Below are 25,273 nucleotides of genomic sequence, written 5' to 3'. Positions count from 1 at the left end.
CAGTAAATGCAGACCGCACATGCAGTCTGCATTTATCATTACACAAACAGTTCTAGTGCAATGCCGCCCCCTGCAGATTTGCGGGCAAATGGCCGCTAGCAGGGGGTGTCCATCAGCCCGATCGTATAGGATTGATTTCCGCAGCCTCAGAGCAGGCAGACAACTTATTGACCTCTGCTTCATAACTACTGTTTCCGTGGAAACAGGGGCATCAAGCTCCATTTGGAGCTTGCTAATTGGGCCCCTATGTCTTTATTAGAATATCACAAGTGTATAGGAGTAGATAAGGTAAATATGTCTAAGGTCACTTGCTATGGTAGCGTAGATGATCTAATTTCCAGCCTATGACTAAAGCCAACAGCTTTACCCAGCACAGGAGAGCGCTGCATTTAGTTAAACAACGTGATCGGGTTTGCTGTGCAGATTTATGTAACATTATTTAGTACGTTTACTGTCCTTTTAATTATTCAGATAACGTGTTATAATAAAAAAACACAACTTTTCAATTTCGTTTTATTATCATATTTATTTCATTCTTTTTGTATCCTCTGTTGAAAAGCAAAAAGGTAGACTCAGGAGTGTGCACGTGTCTGAAGCACTATATGGCAGCAGTTTTGCAATAATGCTTGTAACAATGTTATACATCCACAAGAGCACTAAGTGGCAGCAGTGATCCAGACTTGTGTAACCTACCTAGGAATATCCTAAACAAATAATAATGTGAAAACAAAGCAAATCTGATATTTGAAGTAAACAAGGCCGGATTGGCCTACCAGGATACCAGGAGATTTCCCGGTGGGCTGCAGCAGTTGGGGCTGGAAAGCTACACAAAGGGTGGATGCAATTGGGTTGTAGGGTGTCTATATAACAACAATCTTGCACTTTTTCCAATACAAATTAATAAAATGTAATTCTATGAGTATCCCAGTAATCCCCTTTGAGAAAAATTGGGGTGGAGTATGCGCATTATGCTGACTCATTAAAAAATAGGGCTGGTAACCAAATTATCCAGGGCTGCTTTCCATTCCCAGTCCAGCCCTGGAAGTAAACTGGAAACTTTTATAAAATGATTTGCTCTATCTGAATCACAAACAAAACAATGTTGGGTTTCATGTCCCTTTTAAATAGTTTGGGCTTTAATTTGCAACAGTAAAACATAGATACTTCCAGTCACTGCTTTTGGATATCTTTATTTGAATCATTTGTTTCTGGAAAACACTCAGATAATTGATGCATGATGGCACTGTTTGCTGCCTGCTACAAATACAGGTTTTAGTTTCTGCAAGTGATACAAATGCCTGACCAGTATATAACAGAAATGTCAGCGAGCTACAGAATGTCATTAAATGTGTCACATTAAAAAGACAAACTCATTGAAACACAACATAAAAATATCAGGATTGCAGGTGAATTAAAGCCAGTAAAAATGATATTATACTAAAATGAAAAAAAATGTAGAATTTGAACTTTGAATGTCCATAATTATTTGTCAAGCATTTCAGATTGAATTTTTTGCACCACAACAAATACACACACACAGTTTATAGCTGGATAAATTTATAGTGCAATACTGTATCATGCTGTTAAATCAGTATACATTATTACTGCATGTTATAATCGAGCTTGTATTTTTTTCATTACATTATGTCAGAATATCAAATAAGATACAGGAATAGGGTTAGGTGACTTGATTAATGCACTGGCTGCTAAAGAGAGCTACCATATCTCAGTCAGCCATGTACAACTTTATTAAGTTCAACATTTCAATATCAAAAGTGTAAATATTTTACTTAATATGACTTAAATAGTTTTACTTTAAATATTTAATATTTCTTAGTCTGAATAGCAGTTTGGCTGTTCATGTATACAATAAAAAGTAATACATTTTACTATTACCCTATGAAGCTGCCCACAAAGACTGAGTGCCCCCCCCCATTCTTACTGATTTGGGGTGGCATTGTTAATCAGAGTGTACTGCCCGCCCCTATAGTTTGCCTCAGCATGCACTCCCTGTTTAACCTGTGCATGCACAGTAGTTACAGCCGTCTCTCCTATATATACAGTTGATCTCAAGCCTACTGTGTTGTTATTCACTGATTTTCTTGTGAGACAGTTTTAGAGCCCTTAGACCTAAACAACCAACCAGGAATAAACATAGAATGAAATATGGTGAAAGCTATTTTTGAAATAAAATAAAATAATCCAAAACGGTGTAGGCTGATTTTCTTACCTATTAATCTGTTTTATTTCCCTGTTAATCTTAAATCCAATTTTCACCAGCACAAGCTCTACAAATACTATCTCACAATGAAATCAGTAATCCCCTGTGTATATTGGGTAGCTGTCTGGGTCTATTGCGCATGCACAAGTCAAGCAGTGAGCATATGCAGAGAAAATCTATAGAGATCGAGATGGTTGCCCTCCGGTTGCTTTGTGAGCCCTCACGGGGTTAGTAGAAAAGATATGGTTTTTTTACGCAACATTGGTTCTAATATTTAAACTAAGAAATATTAAGCTACACAGAGTCATTTTTAATGTGTACAGCAATATACTTTCGTTATTTATTTTGTCTTATTTTCCTGTAATTTACCTCTGTAAATTGCAAGCTTTCCAGTTCTTTTGGGATTTGGAAGTGTAGACTCCAGACTTCAACATTTTTATCCATACAGCCATTGTTTTATCAGTCTAGTAACTCATGTGTGTATATATATATATAGGATAAAGAGTTTACACAGATTCCTTCAATATTTAAAAATAATTGCAATATAAACATCTGCACATTATACGTAGGCTCATCTTTGCTTTGAATGCATTATGTCTAGAATTGATTAATGTGTTTAATGCCCATTTAAAGTGGTTTGTATAACACTGGTTGAAAATGAGTGTTTAGAGGTAAACATTTTAAACACTTTTCTTTTTATTGAAGAAAATCACTTGCAACTTTAATAGTAAAGCAGATTTCCTCTCAAAATTCTGCACCCTATTGTCAAACATAAAGCAGAAAAGGATTCTGGATAACATTAGGCAAATAGTTTAGCTTCTTATCTATTTTTAAAATTGATCTGTGGCATTGACTGTTATGACAAACATAAACTACACACAGAATATAACATAGATACATGAAACTAATATATTAAATACGTTGTATATTATGAACATGTGGATTGTCACAAATATAAACCGTTGTTATGAGTTAAAGGAAAAACATTTAAATTAAAGTCCATGGCACTTTATATCGTTCTCCAGAAACGCAACAGTTCACTGTCAGTTTTCCATCAATACAGTAATCTATTTTATATTAAGGCTCAATCGTATAAATACTTTCATCTAAAGTAACATAAAAAGACAATAGTGATTATTTATTATTGATATTATAGTGTATCCTATAGAGAATTATGTGTTGCATAGATCTATTATGCATTTGAAAGAGTGAATTTGTGATCTGAAGATAAGGAAATGCCCTTTTATAGTTTAGGAGGAATCTGTCCTCATTGCCAGTGCCACATGACATATCCGTTTTGCTCAACCATTCACAACATATTCCTACCCATTTATTAGTGTAATAGGAGTTCACAATCCTTTCCCTAAATGTCAACATTTGATCTCCCAATAAAATGTTAAATTAAGGAAAATAAAACATTGCAATATACATTATTTATTTTGTCCAGGAGCTATGTTACCTAGATCTACTCTACAGGGCAGGCTTGAGGGCTTTATCTTCAAAGCTCACTGGCATGAAGAGAAGTTACACAAAATTGTGGGGGGGTTTTCTGAGCATTAGATTGTAATATAGGTGCATATCGCTCCTTCACACCCGCAACACTGCCAAGAGATCAAGATAACATTAGGATTTTTTAAAATTCTTTGAAGGCCCCCGCATTACTGACAAGACTACTCAGATAATCTCACCAGTCCAAACAGCTTTAGAGAATTGAACCCCTGATGTTTAACTTCTGCAAGTAACTCCTGAGGTTTAACTTTTGATGGCTGTGATTGGCCTACAATTATTTTCCTTCACATATTTCTTGGTTGTCAGATAGAGAGGACCAAAAATTCTGAATCAGTGTTTACAGGGGATGAAAAGGACGTTTATTAGAAAATGATTTCTAATGTTTCAAACATGTCCTTTTAACCCTTTAACACCGTTAGGACATTGTATTTGGTCTGAATTTTGCTGGGCTTTAGCGCCGAAGGACGAAATACAACGTCCTAACCGCTTGGCTTTCCTGAAGCCACTGGCGCTTCCCTGATAGGATCGCGGTCTGAAGGGCGTGCCTAGCATCATAGGGACGCCCCCAGACGTGATCCCATCATTGACATCTCGTGATCACGTGCACGGTCGCGAGATCTCAATTTGTTTACATCGGAACAGTTGTTCCGATGTAGACAAGTTGACCCCGGCACGAAAGGGTTAAATGCATGATAGAATATTTACATCACTGTATCTTTAAAAGCAACTTAAACACCTGGTTTCTTGCTAATACATTTTTAAATACTACTTAGAATATAAATACTTTTATTTAAAAAAAAAATTCAGTTTAAATTACAGCAATGCACTTATAAAAATAAAAACTGCTTTTCATAATACATCTATCATAATAACTATATAAATAAACTATAATTTCTAGTGATATTAAATAAGCAAACAGCAGCTCTTTAATATAATTTGCACAAATACTGTATATTCTGCTGGCCACTAGCAAGTCACTAAAAGGGTTTTTGAGGTTTTTCCACAGAATTTAAATATATGTTAATTATATTAAACAGCAGGTTTTGCCATATATTTGTGTTCTATAGCTTACACTGTGCACAATGCACAGAAATATGATCAGAATTTATCAAGTTTTTCTCTCCTAATACATTTTGCAAGTTGTTCAACATTGTTTACAGCAATAACATAATATAAAATCTAGAGATATTGATGAGCAAACAATTTGTAGAATTATTCAATTTCCCATCTAAAATATACACAAAAGTGTTAGATATTACAAAAAAACAAACTATTTTCTCTGGGATTAAAACTTTTTCCAGAATATAATTATTTTGTTTTCAGTCAACAATTAACCACTTAACACCGTTAGGATGTTCCATACCGTCCTAACTGCACTGGGCTTTAGAGCCGTTAGGACGGCATGGAACGTCCTAACCATTTAGGTGTACTGAAGACAAAGGCGCTTCCTGAATGGGGACACAGCCTGGAGGGCTAGCGTGATAGCACTCCCCCTGACCCGATTCCATCATTGAAATCATACAATTGCGTGATTTCAATTTATTTACATCAGAACTTTGTTCCGATGTAGACAAATTACTCCCGTCAGGAAAGGGTTAAGCTCCAGATAACCCTTTTTTATCAAAACATACAACTATTTGTAATGTTAATTAAATTAATAGTATTGCACTGTGTTTAAAATTTAACTAATAATAACAACAGCTAGAAGTAGTAACCTATGCACTGTGTTCAGTTTTGTTGTTATTGTTTTAAAAATTATTTTAAAATGTTAATAATAGAGAATATTTTGCAACGTATTATATCCGTTTAAAGGGGCAGTATATTGCAATTTATTTTTTACTTTAATATTTTTCCATTTACTTTTTATTATAGCAGCAGAGTATAAAACGTATGTGAAATTGCTTCTTTCGGTTTAATTTTGTATATGGAATAGCTGATTTTGTTCTTTGAAACCACAACCTTATAAAATGGGTTGAGCATGTAGATAAAATCAGATTTCATTATGTTATCACTTTGTGTACACACACATGCTTCCTGATCTTATATCTGTCTGTAAACCAAAGACCAAAATGGGTTGAGCTTGCAGAGCTCCTTATGTTATTGCTTTCTCTACATACAAAAGCTCATCTCTGTATCCTAAATCCCAATACTTAGGGAGAACAATTGGAAATGTATATTTTATTACTTATCTCGCCTTCCATCTCACCTACCTCCCACTGGGAGTGTCATTTATTATGCTGACTGTTTTTACATAGCTTTGTAATAGCCTATACCTAAGTATAGAAACTTTTAGTATAGGTAGGGATACCACAAGCAAATTCAGCTATCTCAATAGCTGATATAAAGGTAAATGTTCTAATTTTGAACAATTTTATACACTCTAGCAGGTAAAATGCATGACTGGGAACAAATTAAAGGGGAGAAATTTTTAGTGTAAACTGTTCCTTTAAGGTTTTTTTTGTTTGTTTTTTTAGCCTTTAAGGGGTGTTACTGACTATATCATTTTTCTCCCCCTATGGATATACTTAAAGTAGATTTACAAATTGAAATAATAAGAATAATCATACTCACAATGATAACAATGATATATGAAAATGTTTTTAAATATGTGATAAATCCAGATCACATTAATATGTTTAGTTTTTTATAATTATTGTTTCGTAAAAAATGTTGTGAACAACTTCCAAATAAAACTTAAGGCAGGGAAAAATGTTAGACAATAAATCCTGACATATCATATATAAAATATAAGATTCACACAGATTATGCAGAGTAGAAAATTCCAGTGCGTGTTAGCCAGCTAAAGTGGTGATTAAACTTGCACACATCTCAAAGAAATCCATTGTGTGGCTCCCTAAACGTGAATTAACAAGTGTAAAAGGTGCACTCTGTGACTGACACTCCAGGGAGGCTGAGTCGATGCTCAGTCTTGGTCTGTGCAGACCAGCTGCAGAGCAGGAGCGTTGGGGAGTTGAGGATCCTGATTTTTGTTCCATGACTTCATCTGGAAAGCAAAGGTAGTACATTATTAAACTGATTACCTAAACCAAGGACTCTCAGAAACCTGTATGGCCTTTATGAAATTGTATTGGCTAATCACAGATTTACTAAATAAAGAAAATCATAGGTGGAGAATATTACACCAGCAATAGTTAAATGGACAGCAAAATAAAATTAGACCTTCATAATTCAGATAGACCACAGGTTTTCAAACCTATACTCAGGCCTCCCTAACAGGCCAGATTTTCAGGATTACATTGGATGAGAGCAGGTCTAATCATCTTACAAGATATATATATATATATATATATATATATATATATATATATATATATATATATATATATATATTGTAATTTCCAATGGTCCACTGGTCCTGGACGACTTAGAAATAGCAGTAGACGAGTTGCAAATTTGACTTTTTCCTATCTTTAACACTTTTCCCTTCTGGGCTAGTAGCATTTAACCCTTGATTAGTAAACCATATTGATATCTTTTCACCCCTGTATGTATCTATGTATGTCATGAAGGCCTCATGATTTTAGTATGTCAGGGGCTAAGTAAGACGTATGGGACCACTGACTTTTTCTATCTGCAGATGGTTCAACAGGATACAGGGGGTAATTAAGCCTTTGCACTACAGTGATTTTTATGCTCCAAAGATTGCAAAGATAGTGAAAGAAAACCGTGTCAAAACGCAGGCTTAGGTCAATCAGAGGTGACACTAGTATATCCTTAAACATGCTCTTATCACATATGACACTAGATGATAAAAATATAACAACCATGGTATCAACCTAATTCTCATGATGTCACAAGGATCAAAATTCAATTGTGGCATCCAGGGAGCACTCAGATATCCACTGTGTGTGGCCGTGCACTCTTATGCGTGCTTCACGTAGGCAACACACCCCCTCTCTGACGTCACAATGACGCGCCTCTCAGTAAACAGCTGTGCCGGTGCAAAATGTGAAGCGATCCACCACCGCTCCGTAAAACAACAATTTAGCAACGTCCCATGCACCCGGCAGCTGTCATCAGGCGATAATGATGAAAAAAAAAAAGGACAAGACTCAGGCTTACTTGCGTATGTACTCGTATATTATAATGAAGTCTCAGGCAAAATACAGGTAACAAACTGGCATCAATTAGCAGGTCAATCTCTCTCAGAGAGTTTGGGAGTGGTAAGTGGAGAAAATGCAAGACCCATTAAACTTGGTTTTGATTTTGCAGATGATTGCACTTTTTTAGATCTTATTGGATAGAATGAAGAGAATAAAGATTTATGTGTTGGTAAGGAAACACACAATATTACCAGACTAAAGAAAAAATCTAAATTCTATCCTGTTAAGGCAAGATCTAGTGCTCTAGAGGTATTTCAAAAGTCAGTTGAGAATTCTCTGAAGAAACTCAGTGTAGATAAATCATTAAAAGATAATCTGTCAAAAGAACAATATTTGTCAATCAAGGAATTAGCCGACAATGAAAAGCTGATAATTAATTCATAATTCTGACAAAGGTAGAAAAGTGGTTGTTTTATATCGCAAGGATTATGTTAAAGAAGCATTTAGACACCTTACGGATGAATCAGTGTATGAAAGGTTGAAATTTAACCCTGTACATTTTTATCAATCAGAGTTAAAAAACATTCTAAATTGGGCATTACATGAAGGTTTGATAACAGAGGCGAATTTTCTATTCACTGAACATCCAATAACAGCCATTTTTCATTATTTACCTAAAGTCCACAAGGACAGGTATAACCCACCCGGTAGACCTATTGTGGCTGGAATAGGTTCTTTGAATGAGCCACTATCGGAAATGATTGATGGCTATTTACAACCCTTAGTCTTAAGTCTGATGAGCTATATCAAGGATACCACTGATGTTATCACACGTATGGAACATATTGTATGGAAGGAAGAATATATATTTGTGACCATAGATGTGGTTTCTTTATATACTTGCATCCCACATGATCAGGGTATCAGGGCCATTGAATTTTTTCTTAATACATTTTCCGAATATGATGATTCTCTGAAACAGTTCATAAAAAATTCTGTGGATTATTTGTTGAAGCATAATTTTTTTCTCTTTGACAGAGGTTTCTTTCGCCAGAGACATGGGACAGCTATGGGGGCTAAGTTTGCCCCCTCCTATGCCAACCTGTATATGGGTTGGTGGGATCTGTCCCACGTCTATGGAGATGGAAACCCCTTCAGAAAACACATTTTATTTTTTGGTCATTTTATTGACGACATGTTACTAATTTGGAAAGTCCAGAAGATTTAGTTGAGCTGTTTTTAGAATACCTTCATGATAATTCTATGAATTTGAAATTCAGTATGGAAAAGAGCAAAACTTCAATGTCCTTTTTGGACATTAGACTTTTTTCTAACGTGGCTGACTCGTGCATTGATGTGGAATTATTCCGCAAAGAGATAGCGGGAAACACCATATTAAATGCTCAATCATGTCATCCAAAACACATCATTAAATCTATACCAAAGAGCCAGCACATTAGAGTCAAAAGGAATTGCACTAAAACTCAGGTTTACAATAAAAGTTCAGAAGAACTAACTGATAGACTAGTCGAGAGAGGCTATTGTAGAGATATACTAATGAGAACGAAAGAAGAGGTTGACAAGGTTGAAAGGTCTACCTTGTTTCATACAAGGAGAGCCAAAGATACTAAAAGGCTTAATCAGCCAAAATTCATAACTACCTACAGTGAGGAATATGGTACTATTTGTAACATTGTTCGCAAAGCACTTCCAATTCTGGAAACTGATGAAGCTCTACAACCTTTATTAAAGGAAGGGATTCATTTTGTTTCACGCAAGGCAAAGACCCTAGGCAACATTTTGTCACCTTCAATGTTGCCAGGGGTTAAACACACTAATTTGTTGTCCATAAAACCAGGCTTTTTCAAATGTGGCAGTAGGAGATGTAAATTGTGCTCCTATGCCACATTTGGAACTGACTTTGTATCTTCATTTAATAAAAAACAATTCAAAATACAGGAACACATAACGTGCAATTCTTGTTATGTCATATACCTTATGACCTGCAGGGGGTGCTACAGGCAATACGTTGGTCAAACGACAAGGGCCTTAAAAGATAGGTTTTTAGAACATTTACGCTCAATTGAGGACCCTGAATTAACAACGCCTGTCTCCTTGCAGTTTAAAAAGGAACACAATTCAGACAGTTCCCTGCTGACATTCCAGGGTGTCCAGCTGATTTCCAGACACCCTAGAGGTGGCAATAGAGATATAACTCTTAGTAAAAGTGAAATATTCTGGATATTTCAGCTGGACACTAGGATACCAGCAGGTTTAAACTCTGAATGGAATGTCAAACTGTTTGTTGACACCCATTAAAGATTGATCCAAATTTTGATAAAAAATAATAATAAAAGTGTTTAAGTTAGGGTCATTTATACCAAACATGAATATAGATATTTTTTGTTATATTGGCACAAAGCCTTTTTGAGTAAATCAATTGCAAGATTAAGTATTATAAATTAGGTATAAATTGTTTTATTTTTGGAACAGTAAGAGTTAACATGTTAATGTCAGTTTTCACTTTTTAGTTAATACATGTCCCCCTAACACTTGCCCATAATGATGTCAAAGAAAATAATTAGTGGAAAATTGACCTGCTAATTGATGCCAGTTTGTTACCTGTATTTTGCCTGAGACTTCATTATAATATACGAGTACATACGCAAGTATGTCTGAGTCTTGTACCCTTTTTTTTTCATCATTATCGCCTGATGACAGCTGCCGGGTGCATGGGACGTTGCTAAATTGATGTCACAAGGGACTGCTTATATGTGTGTATGTACTGAATATACATAGCAAAAATAATGTTTTTCTATAAAAAGAGAGGGGTGGGTACTTTCCTGGAAGGAGCTTTGGTCAAAAAAATGAATCTTAGAGTTAAGTGTATATAACTTTGATTTCAACAATATAATTTTGTCATTCTACATGTGAAACTAGTCATGACACGGTGGATGTCTGACCAATTTTGATGCCATATCCCTGGAAGCAGAAGACTATATTCTGGTAAAGTTATAGGTTCTGTTATTTCTCCTTTTTGTTTTTAAAACTGTTTGCTGTGTGTAATTTTATTTGTTAACACTTTTTTTATGTAAATGCACTGTGACTACTTTTTTGCACAAAATAAATGTTCCCTTATAAATGTTTTCCTTTGTCTAATATTTGAACCACGTTACTGAAAGAGATCGGTGATAACAGTACTGTGTTTTACCTTCAATTTTGCTAAATTGTATTATGGGGTTTTAATTTGTTAGTCTGTGTTTTTCTTAAGATTTCCCATATGATAAATCTTAGGTGCTGGTGGCTTAGATATAGTTTAGTGTGGGTGGCATTAAAGGGAAATATTTGAAATTGTTATTCTAGGACAGACTAAGGGGCATATTTATCAAGCTCCGTATGGAGCTTGATGCCCCTTGTTTCCGGTGAACTTTCAGGCTCGCCGGAAACAGAAGTTATAAAGCAGCGGTCTAAAGAGGCGGAGGACAGAAATCAACCCGAATACAATCGGGTTGATTGACACCCCCTGCTAGCAGCCACAAATCTGCAGGGGCGCCATTGCACCAGCAGTTCACAAGAACTGCTGGTGCAATGATAAATGCTGACAGCATATGCAGTCGGCATTTATCGATGTGCAGCGGAAAAGATTTGCCCCTATGAGTGTTTGTTAAGCCTTACACTCACTGCACTTAGTCACAAGCATGCCTGTAGTGGCTAGACTGTGACAAATTAGTTAATTTGAAAAGAGGCTGTAAATCCTTTCTCTGCCAAACAAGTGACTGGTGCAGGGTTGGTTAGCCCTGGGCATCACAATGTACTATTCAGCACAAACATAATGAATCTAAATCTCATTTGTCTTTCTTATGTCCGCTCAGCTGATAACATGGCACTCAATTCCTTACCATCAATGCTTTTAAAGTCCAAAAAATAACTGTGATTATCCACCTGATACAGCTGCAGGCTCATTTTCACATAGTTACCATTATCGTAATAAATGTTCCCTTTATAAATGTTTTCCTTTGTCTAATATTTGAACCACGTTACTGAAAGAGACCGGTGATAACAGTAGTGTGTTTTACTTTACCTTCAATTTTGCTAAATTGTATTATGGGGTTTTAATTTGTTAGTCTGTGTTTTCCTTAAGATTTTCCATATGATAAATCTTAGGTGTTGGCAGCTTAGAGATAGTTTAGTGTAGGTGGCATTAAAGGGAGATTTCTTTCATGTAATCGGCAAGAGTCCATGAGCTAGTGACGTATGGGATATACATTCCTACCAGGAGGGGCAAAGTTTCCCAAACCTCAAAATGCCTATAAAAACACCCCCCCACCACGCCCACAATTCAGTTTTACAAACTTTGGAGGTGGTGAAGTAAGTTTGTGCTAGATTTCTACGTTGATATGCGCTTCGCATCATGCTGAAGCCCAGTTTCCTCTCAGAGTGCAGTGAATGACAGAGGGATGTGAAGGGAGTATTGCCTATTGAATGCAATGGTCATCCTATTGGGGATCTATTTCATAGGTTCTCTGTTTTCGGTCGTAGAGATTCATCTCCTACCTCCCTTTTCAGATCGACAATATACTATTATATACCATTACCTCTGCCGATTCTCGTTTCAGTACTGGTTTGGCTATCTTCTATATGTAGATGAGTGTCTTTTGGTAAGTATGTCTTATTTTATTTATGACACTCTCAGCTATGGTTTGGCACTTTATATGTAAAGTTCTAAATATATGTTTTATACGTATACATATGTTATACACTTATACACTTATACATATTTCCTTCTTACAGACTGTCAGTTTCATTTTGGGAAATGCATATGAATAAAAAAAATTTTACCTGAAAATTTTTTCAATTGACTTTTCTTTCTAAATTGCGGGCTGTTAGGCTCACGGGAGCAAAAAATGCTATAATTTATTGCGTCATTCTTGGAGCAAGACTTTTTTGGTGCAAGAATTACGTTTGTTGATGTCATTTCCGCCGTCTTAGTTGGCGCTGAGAGTTTTCACGTAGTTGCGTCATCTATGACGCACGTGTTTGTTGCAGATGTTTTTGGCGCCAAAAAATGTGTCAATTGTGGGCGTCATACTTGTCGCCAGTTTTTTTTTACATTATTTAAGTCTTTGTTTCTTTTTTGCTTCTGGTTTCCAGAGGCTTATTCTGTTTGCATTTTTTTCCCATTCCTGAAACTGTCATTTAAGGAATTTGATAATTTTGCTTTATATGTTGTTTTTTCTATTACATATTGCAAGATGTCTCAGTCTGACCCCGTATCAGAATCTACTTCTGGAATGCTGCTGCCTGATGTCGGTTCTACCAAAGCTAAGTGCATTTGTTGTAAACTTGTGGTAACTGTTCCTCCGGCTGTAGTTTGTGTTAGTTGTCATGATAAACTTTAAAAAGCAGACAATATTTCCATTAGTAGTAGTCCATTACCTGTTGTTGTTCCTTCAACATCTAATGTTCAGGATATTCCTGTTAATGTGAGAGAATTTGTTTATAATTCTATTCAGAAGGCCCTGTCTGTTATACCTCCTTCTAATAAACGTAAAAGGTCTTTTAAAACTTCTCATAAATTAGATGAATTTTTAAATGACCGCCAGCATTCTGATTTATCTATCTCTGATGAGGATCTATCTGGTTCAGAAGATTCTGCCTCAGATATTGACACTGACAAATCTTCATATTTATTTAAAATGGAGTTTATTCGTTCTTTATTAAAAGAAGTGTTGATTGCATTAGATATGGAGGAGACTAGTCCTCTTGATATTAAAACCAGTAAACATTTAAATTCGTTTTTTAAACCTCATGTAGTTATTCCAGAGGTTTTTCCAGTTCCTGATGCTATTTCAGATGTAATTTCTAGGGAATGGAAGAGTTTGGGTACTTCATTTACTCCTTCTTTAAGGTTTAAGAGACTGTACCCTTTGTCGTTTGATAGATTGGAGTTTTGGCAAAAAATCCCCAAAGTTAATGGGGCTATCTCTACTCTTGCTAAACGTACTACTATTCCTACGGCAGATAGTACTTCTTTTAAAGATTCTTTAGACAGGAAGCTTGAATCTTATCTAAGGAAGGCTTATTTATGTTCAGGTCATCTTCTTAGGCCTGCTATTTCTTTTGGCTGATGTTGCTGCGGCTTCAACTTTTTGGTTGGAGGCTTTAGCGCAACAAGTACCAGATCATAATGTGATAGCATTGTTAAGCTACTTCAACATGCTAATAATTTCATTTGTGATGCCATTTTTGATATCATTAGAATTGATGTCAGGTATATGTCTTTAGCTATTTTAGCTAGAAGGGCTTTATGGCTTAAATCTTGGAATGCGGATATGCTATCTATTTCTTTCCAAGATAATAAATTGTTTGGTTCTCAGTTGGATTCAACTGTCACTGGGGGGAAGGGAGCTTTTTTGCCTCAGGATAAAAAATCTAAGGGTAAATTTAGGGCTGCTAACCGTTATCGTTCCTTTCGTCAGAATAAGGAACAGAAGCCTGACCCTTCCCCTAAAGGAACGGTTTCCAATTGGAAGCCTTCTCCAGTCTGGAATAAATCCAAGCCTTTTAGAAAATCAAAACCAGCCCCCAAGTCTGCATGAAGGTGCGGCCCTCATTCCAGCACAGCTGGTAGGGGGCAGACTACGATTTTTCAAAGATGTTTGGATCAATTCAATTCAAAATCATTGGATTCAGAACATTGTTTCTCATGGGTACAGAATAGGTTTCAAGGTAAGACCGCCTGTGAGAAGTTTCTTTCTCTCATGCATTCCAGTGAACCCAGTAAAGGCTCAGGCTTTCCTGAAGTGTGTTTCAGACCTGGAGTCATCTGGGGTAATTGTGCCAGTTCCATATCTGGAACGGGGTCTGGGGTTTTATTCCAATCTGTTCATTGTACCAAAGAAAGAGAATTCTTTCAGACCAGTTCTGGATCTAAAAATTTTGAAGAATACCAACATTCAAAATGGTGACTATAAGGGCTATTCTGCCTTTTGTTCTGCAAGGGCATTATATGTCCACAATAGACTTACAGGATGCTTATCTTCATATTCCAATTCATCCAGATCACTATCAGTTCCTGAGATTCTCTTTTCTAGACAAGCATTACCAATTTGTTGCTCTTCCTTTTGGCCTAGCAACAGCTCCAAGGATCTTCTCAAAGGTTCTCGGTGCCCTTCTCTCTGTAATCAGAGAGCGGGGTATTGCGGTGTTTCCTTATTTGGACGATATCTTGGTACTTGCTCAGTCTTTACATTCTGCAGAATCTCACACGATTCAACTTGTGTTGTTTCTTCAAAAACATGGTTGGAGGGTCAATTTACCAAAAAGTTCCTTGATTCCTCAGACAAGGGTAACCTTTTTAGGATTCCAAATAGATTCAGTATCCATGACTTTGTCTCTCACCCTCTAACAGACAAAAGACATCTGAAATTGGTTTCAGCTTCAGTCTCAGTCATTCCCTTCAGTAGCTATGTGCATGGAGGTTTTAGGTCTCATGACTGCAGCATTGGACGCGATCCCCTTTGCTCGTTTTCACATGAGACCTCTTCAGCTTTGTATGCTGAACCCATGGTGCAGGGATTATACAAAGATATCACAATTTATATCCTTAAATCCCAATACTCAACTATCTCTGACGTTGTGGTTAGATCACCACCGTTTGGTTCAGGGGGCCTCTTTTCTTCGTCCAACCTGGACTGTGATTTCAACAGATGCGAGTCTTTCAGTTTGGGGAGCTGTCTGGGGATCTCTGACAGCGCAGGGAGTTTGGAAATCTCAAGAGACGAGATTACCAATCAATATTTTGGAACTCAGTGCGATTTTCAGAGCTCTTCAGTTCTGGCCTCTTCTGAAGAGAGAACCATTTATTTGTTTTCAGACAGACAATGTCACAACCGTGGCGTATGTCAATCATCAAGGTGGGACTCACAGTTCTCAAGCTATGAAAGAAGTATCTTGGATACTTGCATGGGCAGAATCCAGCTCCTGTCTAATCTCTGCGGTCCATATCCCAGGTATAGATAATTGGGAAGCAGATTATCTCAGTCGCCAAACTTTACATCCAGGAGAATGGTCTCTTCATCCAGATGTGTTTCTTCAGATTGTTTGGATATGGGGGCTTCCAGAAATAGATCTGATGGCTTCTCATCTAAACAGGAAACTTCCCAGGTACCTGCCCTCAGGCGGAAGCAGTGGATGCGTTGTCACTTCCTTGGAATTATCATCCTGCTTATATCTTTCCGCCTCTAGTTCTTCTTCCAAGAGTGATTTCCAAAATCATAATGGAGCATTCGTTTGTACTGCTGGTGGCTCCAGCATGGCCACACAGGTTTTGGTATGCAGATCTTGTTCGGATGTCCAGTTGCCAACCTTGGCCACTTCCGTTAAGGCCAGACCTTTTATCTCAGGGCCCGTTTTTCCTTCAGGATCCCAAATCATTAAATTTGAAGCTATGGAGATTGAACGCTTAGTGCTTAGTCATAGAGGTTTCTCTGACTCAGTGATCAATACTATGTTGCAGGCTCGTAACTCTGTATCTAGAAAGATTTATTACCGAGTTTGGAAGACTTACATTTCATGGTGTTCTTCTCATAAGTTCTCTTGGCATTATTTTAGAATTCCTAGAATTTTACAGTTTCTTCAGGTTGGTTTGGATAAGGGTTTGTCTGCAAGTTCCTTGAAAGGACAAATCTCTGCTCTTTCTGTTCTGTTTCACAGAAAAATTGCTAATCTTCCTGACATTCATTGTTTTGTACAGGCTTTGGTTCGTATCAAGCCTGTCATTAAGTCAATCTCTCCTCCTTGGAGTCTTAATTTGGTTTTGAGAGCTTTACAGGCTCCTCCGTTTGAGCCTATGCATTCTCTGGACATTAAATTACTTTCTTGGAAAGTGTTGTTTCTTTTGGCTATCTCTTCTGCTAGAAGAGTTTCTGAATTATCTGCTCTTTCTTGTGAGTCTACTTTTCTGATTTTTCATCAGGATAAGGCAGTTTTGAGGACTTCATTTAAATTTTTACCTAAGGTTGTGAATTCCAACAACATTAGTAGAGAAATTGTTGTCCCTTCGTTGTGTCCTAATCCTAAGAATTCTTTGGAAAGATCTTTGCATTCTTTGGATGTGGTAAGAGCTTTGAAATATTATATTGAAGCTACTAAAGATTTCAGAAAGACTTCTAGTCTATTTGTTATCATTTCTGGTTCTAGGAAAGGTCAGAAAGCTTCTGCCATTTCTTTGGCTTCTTGGTTAAAGCTTTTGATTCATCATGCTTATTTGGAGTCGGGTAAATCACCGCCTCAGAGGATTACGGCTCATTCTACCAGGTCAGTTTCTACTTCCTGGGCTTTTAAGAATGAAGCTTCTGTTGATCAGTTTTGCAAAGCAGCAACTTGGTATTCTTTGTATACTTTTACTAAATTCTACCATTTTGCTGTTTTTCTCTTCTTCAGAAGCAGTTTTTGGTAGAAAAGTTCTTCAGGCAGCTGTTTCAGTTTGATTCTTCTGCTTATAATTTCAGTTTTTTTCATTATAAGATTAAAACTTTTTGATTTGGGTTGTGGATTCTTTTTTCAGCGGAATTGGCTGTCTTTATTTTTATCCCTCCCTCTCTAGTGACTCTTGCGTGGAAGTTCCACATCTTGGGTATCTGCTATCCCATATGTCACTAGCTCATGGACTCTTGCCAATTACATGAAAGAAAACATAATTTATGTAAGAACTTACCTGATAAATTCATTTCTTTCATATTAGCAAGAGTCCATGAGACCCACCCTTTTTGTGGTGGTTATGATTTTTTTGTATAAAGCACAATTATTCCAATTCCTTGCTGATGCTTTCGCTACTTTCTTATCACCCAACTTCTTGGCTATTCGTTAAACTGAATTGTGGGTATGGTGGGTGGTGTATTTATAGGCATTTTGAGGTTTGGGAAACTTTACCCCTCCTGGTAGGATTGTATATCCCATACGTCACTAGCTCATGGACTCTTGCCAATATGAAAGAAATTAATTTATCAGGTAGGTTCTTACATAAATTATGTTTTTTGAAATAGTTTTTCTAGAACAGACTAAGGGGCATATTTATCAAGCTCCGTTATGGAGCTTGATGCCCATTGTTTCCGGCGAGCCTTCAGGCTTGCCAGAAACAGCAGTTATGAAGCAGAGGTCTAAAGACCACTGCTCCATAACTTGTTCGTCTGCTCTGAGGCGGCGGACAGAAATCAACCCGATTGAAAATGATCGGGTTGATTAACACCCCCTGCTAGCGGCCACAAATCTGCAGGGGGTGGCATTGCACCAGCAGTTCACAAGAACTGCTGGTGCAATGATAAATGCAGACAGCGCATGCTGTCAGCATTTATCAATGTTTATCGATGTGTGGCGGAAATGATACGCTATTTGGTATCATGTCTGCTAGCACATTAATAAATATGCCCCTACGAGTGTTTGTTAACCCTTACACCCACTGCACTAAGTCACAAGCTTGCCTGTAGTGGCTAGACTGTGACAAATTGGTTAAGTTGAAAAGAGCCCGTTAACCCTTTCTGCGCCAAACAAGTGACTGGTGCAGGGTTGGTTAGCCCTGGGCATCACAATGTACTATGCAGCACAAACGTAATGAATCTAAATCTCATTTGTCTTTCTTATGTCCTCTCAGCTGATAACATGACACTCAATTCCTTACCATCAAGGCTTTTAAAGTCCAAAAGATAACTGCGATTATCCACCTGATACAGCTGCAGGCTCATTTTCACATAGTTACCAGTAACTGGATTCTTTCTTCGAACTCGCAGATGATAAGGGTTGACCGCCTGCAAAGGAAATATTCTGTCAGAATAAAATGCAGTCAGGTAAAGAATAGAGCCCTGTGGCATAAAAAAAGTGCTTCAAAATAAAATAAATTTAAAAAAAAAACATCCTGCATTTGTTTAAATGTTTTCTTGCCTCTGCCTTTTAGACTCTTGACAAGTCAAGCAGAATAGATTGCTTAAAGATATGATTTCTCTCTAGAGATTAGCAGTAAGGATAGGGGCCTAACTAAATTCTGTGTGTAAGGAAATCTATAAACATATTTAGTGTCACATCAAGGTGAGAACGTGCAAGAAACGTCAGAACACACAGCGGTGTCTATTGATGATAACATACAAGACCCTGAATCGCATATTTTCTCTTGTTTTGAAAATATTCTCTTGACTTGAAACGCCAAATGTTTCTTTCATGATTCAGATATTTCTATTATCAGTAGATGTATTTTTTTTTAAATTAAATTAGTTCTTAACATATTGAACACAAAGGTTTAGATAGTGTCTATAAAGTAATGGGTGCTGCCATGTTGGAATCTGAGTTTTTCTCTTATCTATCTCTTCTGCTGAAGACAACTAGATATAAAGCAAGCAATTAAAGAGTCTAAGCAAAAAAGGCTGTGTGGAATACAGAATTGTTAAAATAATTATCAGTGTTTTAACACAGCCTTGTTTGCACACTCTCTTTTATTGCCTGTTTTATATCTGCAGAAGAGATAAGGGGAAAACCTAGTTTACAATATGGCGGCTCCCACTGCTTTATTTGTGGACAGTGACAATCCTCAGTAGCATAAAAATAAAGAAATAAAATAAAAACAAATTTCTTTTTTTTCTCCGTTGATAAAAACAACTCTCACCTTCCATTCAAAATCAAGCTGCTTCATAGCCCGGTATACTTCAGCCATAATATCATAAGGTTTACTCTGGCTACGAATCCCCAGGTGCCACTTTGCTTTTTTCACAGCTAAGGGTTTAGGCTTGGTGGTGTTCAAGGCATCCAAGGAACATCTTGCTTTGGGGCTGTCTGCCACTAATGGTGGCATCCGTTCAGGGTGAGGTTTGACACCAGGTGGGAAATGGAGAGAACTTTCATCCATAAATGAGGTGGATGGTGGACTAGAGGCGAGGTAGAACTCACTGGCTTGGTTCATTATTCGGCGATTGTCTATAATAAGATGATATGCCACAGCTAGCTGGTCCTGAGGGTCACCGCTATACAGGCTGTTCATGACCTCTGACTCCAAACATTCAAATTTCTCACAAACTTCCTTCACTGCTTCATCATCAATTACGTTGGCATCATACGAGGGATCTTCAGGAAACAAGTAGCTTGGCAAATCTTGTTTAAACCAATCGTGTTCTCTGTGAAAAAGAATAGCATATCTATTAAACTATCTTAAAACGGAGATGGTTAGCGAAACCAACATTTTTTTATTATTTCAGAGTATATATAAGGGCATTGCCCTCTCCCACATGCCCCTTCTTTTACAACACAAAGACTACTATCTCCCTACTAATAATATTAAAAGGGATATTAAAGGGAAATTAAATTAAAAAAAATATATTTTGTGATTCAGACAGAGCATACAATTTTTAAAAAGTTTCCAATTTATCTGTTATCAAATTGCTTCGTTCCCATGGAATTCTTTTTTGAAGAGATACGTATTTAGCATCTGCAGCACTGCATGGCAGGAAATAGTGTTGCCCTCTAGTGCTCTTACAAATGGGTAACATTCTTATAGTGTTGCCCTCTAGTGCTCTTACAAATGGGTAACATTCTTATAGTGCTGCCCTCTAGTGCTCTTACAAATGGCTAACATTCTTATAGTGTTGACCTCTAGTGCTCTTACAAATGGGTAACATTCTTATAGTGTTGCCCTCTAGTGCTCTTACAAATGGGTAACATTCTTATAGTGCTGCCCTCTAGTGCTCTTACAAATGGCTAACATTCTTATAGTGCTGCCCTCTAGTGCTCTTACAAATGGCTAACATTTTTATAGTGTTGCCCTCTAGTGCTCTTACAAATGGGTAACATTCTTATAGTGCTGCCCTATAGTGCTCTTACAAATGGGTAACATTCTTGCAAAACTGCTGCCATATAATACTGCAGACACACTCGAACGTTTTCAACAAATTATACCAAGGGAATAAAGAAAATGTAATAATAGAAGTATATTAGAAATGTGTTTAAAATTGCTCTATCTGAATCATGAAATGTTTAGGGTTTCATGCTCCTTTCAAGTTATTTTTATAACATGCTTAGTTTAGATCAGCAATTATTCATTACAAAGATCTGCACACAAAAATAGATAAACCAAATTTATACCATTTTGCAGTAAAATACCTCTAAAATGTGCACTTATACCATTACCTCTAGAGACGCTGGAGTACCTTCATCACACTTCAGCACAGTGACTTTAACCTAAGCCTGCAATATTCTACACAGTGATTGGTTAGCTCAGATACAGGGGCCCATTTATCAAGCTCCGGATGTTTCCTGGCGAGCGTGCAAACTCGCCATATACACCAGTTATGAAGCATTGGTCTAAAGACCGCTGCTCCATAACATCGCCGCAATTCAACCCGATCGAGTACAATCAGGTTGATTGACACCTCCCTGCCGGTCTGCTGATTAGCCGCAAATCTGCAGGGGGCGGCGTTGCACCAGCAGCTCACAAGAGCTGCTGGTGCAATGCAGAATATGGAGAGCGTATTGCTCTCCACATTCAGCGAGCTCTGTCGGACCTGATCCGCACTGTCGGATCAGGTCTGACAGACCTTTGTTAAATAGGGGCCACAAGCTCATTTACATCTGTCCTTAATTTGCCACAGCAAAGGTGGCAGTGAATATGGATTCCACCAGGGTTTTCATGAAATCATGTTGATTCCACCAATGCGTTTCAAGAGGTGTATTCCTGAACTACACTTGATTTGCAAAACCTTGTAAATTGTGATATACTGTCAGTGGTAAATTACTTTAAAAACTTTCGTTTGCAATGATCAACTTAATCACTGATATATGCTATGCCTTTAATGTCCCTTTTAGTGGCAATTCCAACTGTTCATTGTATTAGTACAATTTGAAAAGCCTCCTGTATATTTTTCATATTAGCTCTGCTGTGGCCAGTTTGGAAGCAGATATAAATGAGTTCCTGCACTGATTAAGCAATTGTTGTATAAGGATTCAGATTCCTGCACACCATATTCCAGTTTTGGGGCACGTTTGAGGTAAGATAGCTTTAGAGATGTTTAAGTGATATTTTCTAATCAGATTTTTTGTTATATCAATATTGCATCACTTTCACAGCATATGGGAACAAGAATTGTTAAAGGGATATTAAATAGTATGAGAATATAATACAAAATGTTTTATTATGTGTTGCTGAGAAACTTTGCATTATACTTTCCTTAATATTTTGTTCCACTTTTCTGTAATTTTAACTCTGAATTTTTTTTTACATTTCACTGAGTCTCTATAAAGTAATGGATGATGCCATGTATTAAAGGGCCACTGTAAGTAAATATTTTCTATCCCTGTTACTAACTAACTACCCCAAATATGCTTTTTATCAATAGCATTTCATTAACATATCTCTACCGTATATCAGAAATCTTGTCTGCAAATTTAATTGTTTTCCAAACCCACTCCGTGGGTATCCTTTGCTCGGTACCAATCCGTTTACAATACCTAGGTTTCAAAATGGCGCTTTAAACACAAAGTTATTGGTTTAAGTATTTTGAACACGCAGTGCTGAAAATAGTGGGCAGGATAACGTGACATCATCGGCGAATAAAAGATATAACTTTTAGAACGTTATGAAACTTCGTTTTGGAGAAAATATAGGTCAGTAGGTTTTAATTAATGTTTATTAACTTTAATATGTTAGTTGTTTAGCTTAAAAATTATAACAGAAAGTAATCCTTTAACCTAAATTGCCCCTTATCTGTTCCGCCTGCCAAAGACAATTAGCACAAATATTAAAATAGGCCATAAAAGAAGGGTTTCTGCACAGATTTTATTGCACAAACAGAGATAAATAGAAAACTAGTTCAAACAGGGCAGTGCACATTACTTTATAGAAACTAAACCTCTATATTTTTTCGCTTAATATAACTGTAAACAATACATCTACATAATATTCTAAGGCTAATCTTTACTTTGACTACATCATTATGTCTAGTGCGTATTTACTGTTTAATATCCCTTTAAGGAAGCTGATTAAAGGCATAAAATGGTAGCAACTTCTAAACAAAAACTTTATAACTGAAAGAACTTATACAACAAGTATTATAGAAGAATTGACCAAGCTAAACACCGAACAAGCAATAACCAAGGCAGACAAAGGTCTTTCCTTTATCTCATTATTGTCAGTAAGAATTGCTGTTAATATAGTTTACAGCCTAAAGTGATATAAAACGGAAAGGGCCAGATTACAAGTGGAACATTATTTAACACTCGAGCATTAAAGGGACAGTACACTGTAAAATTGTTTTTATATGAATGTATTTTCAGTGACTTGTTATACCAGCTGCATTGCATAAAATGTATGAGAAGTTGCATTTTCAGGTTTATTTGTGTATATGAAGTAGCTGGTTTTGTGCTATTAAACCACAGCCTACCGAAATGGGTTGAGCTTCAGGTAATATCAGATCTCATTATGTTATCACTTTGTGTACACACACTTGCTCCCTTATCTTATATTTGTCTGGAAAACTAAAGCTCAATACATAGAGAGAACAATGGAAAATTATCATTTTATTATTTAACTATCATGCCCTCCAGTGAGAGTGTAATCTCTTCTGCTGGCTTTGTTTACTTAGGCTATTCAATAGCTGAGACTCCAGTATAGAAACTTTCAGTATAGGTTTGGATTCCATAAGCTAAATCAGCTATTTCAAATGCCAAAATAGGGGTAAAGGAGCTACTTGTAAACAATTCAATACACTCCTGCAGGTAAAATGAATAATTGGGAACAATTTAAAGGGGAGAAAATATTTGTGTGAACTGTCCCTTTAACTGCACTAGAATTAAAGGGACACTGAACCCAAATTGTTTTCTTCCATGATTTAGATAGAACAGCGATTTTAAGCAACTTTCTATTTTACTCCTATTATTAATTTTACTTTGTTCTCTTGCTATCTTTATTTGAAAAGGAAGGCATCTAAGCTAAGGAGCCAGCCAATTATTGGTTCAGTACTCTGGACAGCACTTGTTTATTCGTGGGTGAATTTATCCACCAATTAGCAAGAACAACCCAGGTTACTCACGAAAAATGGGCTGGCATCTAAACTTACATTCTTGCTTTTCAAATAAAGATACCAAGAGAATGAAGAAAATGTGATAATAGGAGTAAATGAGAAAGTTACTCAAAATTGCATGCTCTGTCTGAATCACAAAAGAAAAAATTTGGGTTCAGTGTCCCTTTAAGTTTTTGCTTGCATCGAGTTGCGCTCGTATTACAAGTTGAAAGTAAACAGTTTTTGCTTGAGCGCTAACCCGACGAGCATAAAAATCTGAACTTACAATATTGTGCATGCAATAACCTATTCCCCCATAGAAGTCAATAGAGCATGTCATTTGTCCACTAATGTGACCCATTAAAGTGATGGTAAACTCTCCCCTTTTTAAAATCAGATCTGGAATGTAAGCGCTATTTTAGATGAAGTTTAATTCATTAGCTGTAATGAAGATGCAGTATAACATGCTTTTTAATATAGATATGAAATTCAATTACTGCATGCTCCTCCGCCCACTTCAAAAGTAAAATTTTCTGTGAGCTAACAGATTGAATTGTTGTCCAATCAGCGCTCTCCCCATATGGCACTTTTGTTGTAGCTAGAGCATTGATTGGAGAGTAATTCAATCATTTAGCTGACAGGAAAATTGACTTTTGAAGTGGGTGGTGTAACGTGGGGTATTTGAATTTCATATCTATATTAATAACTAAGTTATAGCACATCTTCATTGCACATGATGAATACAACTCCATCTAAAATAGCACTTACATTCCAGATCTGATTTTAAAAAGGGGAGAGTTTACCATCACTTTAAGTATGCCACAAATTGCCTGACCCAGCATCGTTTACAAAACAGTGCTTACAGCAGTGCACAAATCTACTAACAGTTTGTCCTGATTGGCGACAATAAAGAAAGATAATGTAGCTGATTCTGTATTCGATAAGCACAAGCTTTATAGCAGAATAAGTCATGTATATTGCAATAACCATTTCATTTTCAATAGTTAAATGAACATTGCAATCTAAAATGTGTCAAGTGTCATAGTAAGTAATCCACTCAGCCAGTTAATCTGTGTGTGGTTTGCATAACATGTATCCTTTATTAACAGTTGTGTGTGACACAGTTTAATAGTTTAAATTTATGAAAAAATACATTTAGAGTTGTATAGAATTAAATTTAGAGCTGTATATCTCACTGCATGGTGGCACTAGAGAGCTATGATCAATTTTTAAAATTAATTTGCAATATACTTTTTCTTTTTTCTAATATGTACATTTTCTTAAACTAAACAAGGCAATTGACAGACATAATTCTGTAGAAAATAAGTGGATTTGTAACAGGTCCATGGCAAATTTGTTTGTACTAGGGAAAGGTCAGCTTGCTTTTACAGCTGAATGCTTATAAGATTTTACAAAAATGTATGTTTTTAATGTTGGCAAGGCAA

General features: G+C 36.6%; 1 protein-coding gene across 2 annotated transcripts in view; it reads right to left on the bottom strand.

Moving 5' to 3' along the window:
- Positions 1 to 2,895: 2,895 nt before the first annotated feature.
- Positions 2,896 to 25,273, bottom strand: part of PRKAA2 (protein kinase AMP-activated catalytic subunit alpha 2) — a 75,811-nt gene continuing 53,433 nt past the window's right edge. For both annotated transcript variants that reach the window (XM_053693619.1, XM_053693620.1), the window contains 3 exons: positions 19,448 to 19,952; positions 18,473 to 18,599; positions 2,896 to 6,734 (listed from right to left, as the gene is read on the bottom strand). In XM_053693619.1, the coding sequence (XP_053549594.1) occupies positions 6,523 to 6,734; positions 18,473 to 18,599; positions 19,448 to 19,952 (844 nt within the window). In that variant the 3' untranslated portion in view covers positions 2,896 to 6,522. The remainder of the gene's footprint in view (positions 6,735 to 18,472; positions 18,600 to 19,447; positions 19,953 to 25,273) is intronic.

This window comes from Bombina bombina, chromosome 10 (genome assembly GCF_027579735.1).
Source record: "Bombina bombina isolate aBomBom1 chromosome 10, aBomBom1.pri, whole genome shotgun sequence".
In the NCBI taxonomy this organism is placed as follows: domain Eukaryota; kingdom Metazoa; phylum Chordata; class Amphibia; order Anura; family Bombinatoridae; genus Bombina; species Bombina bombina.
Note: the sequence above shows the minus strand (reverse complement) of the source record. Positions and strands in the feature narration are given on the sequence as shown.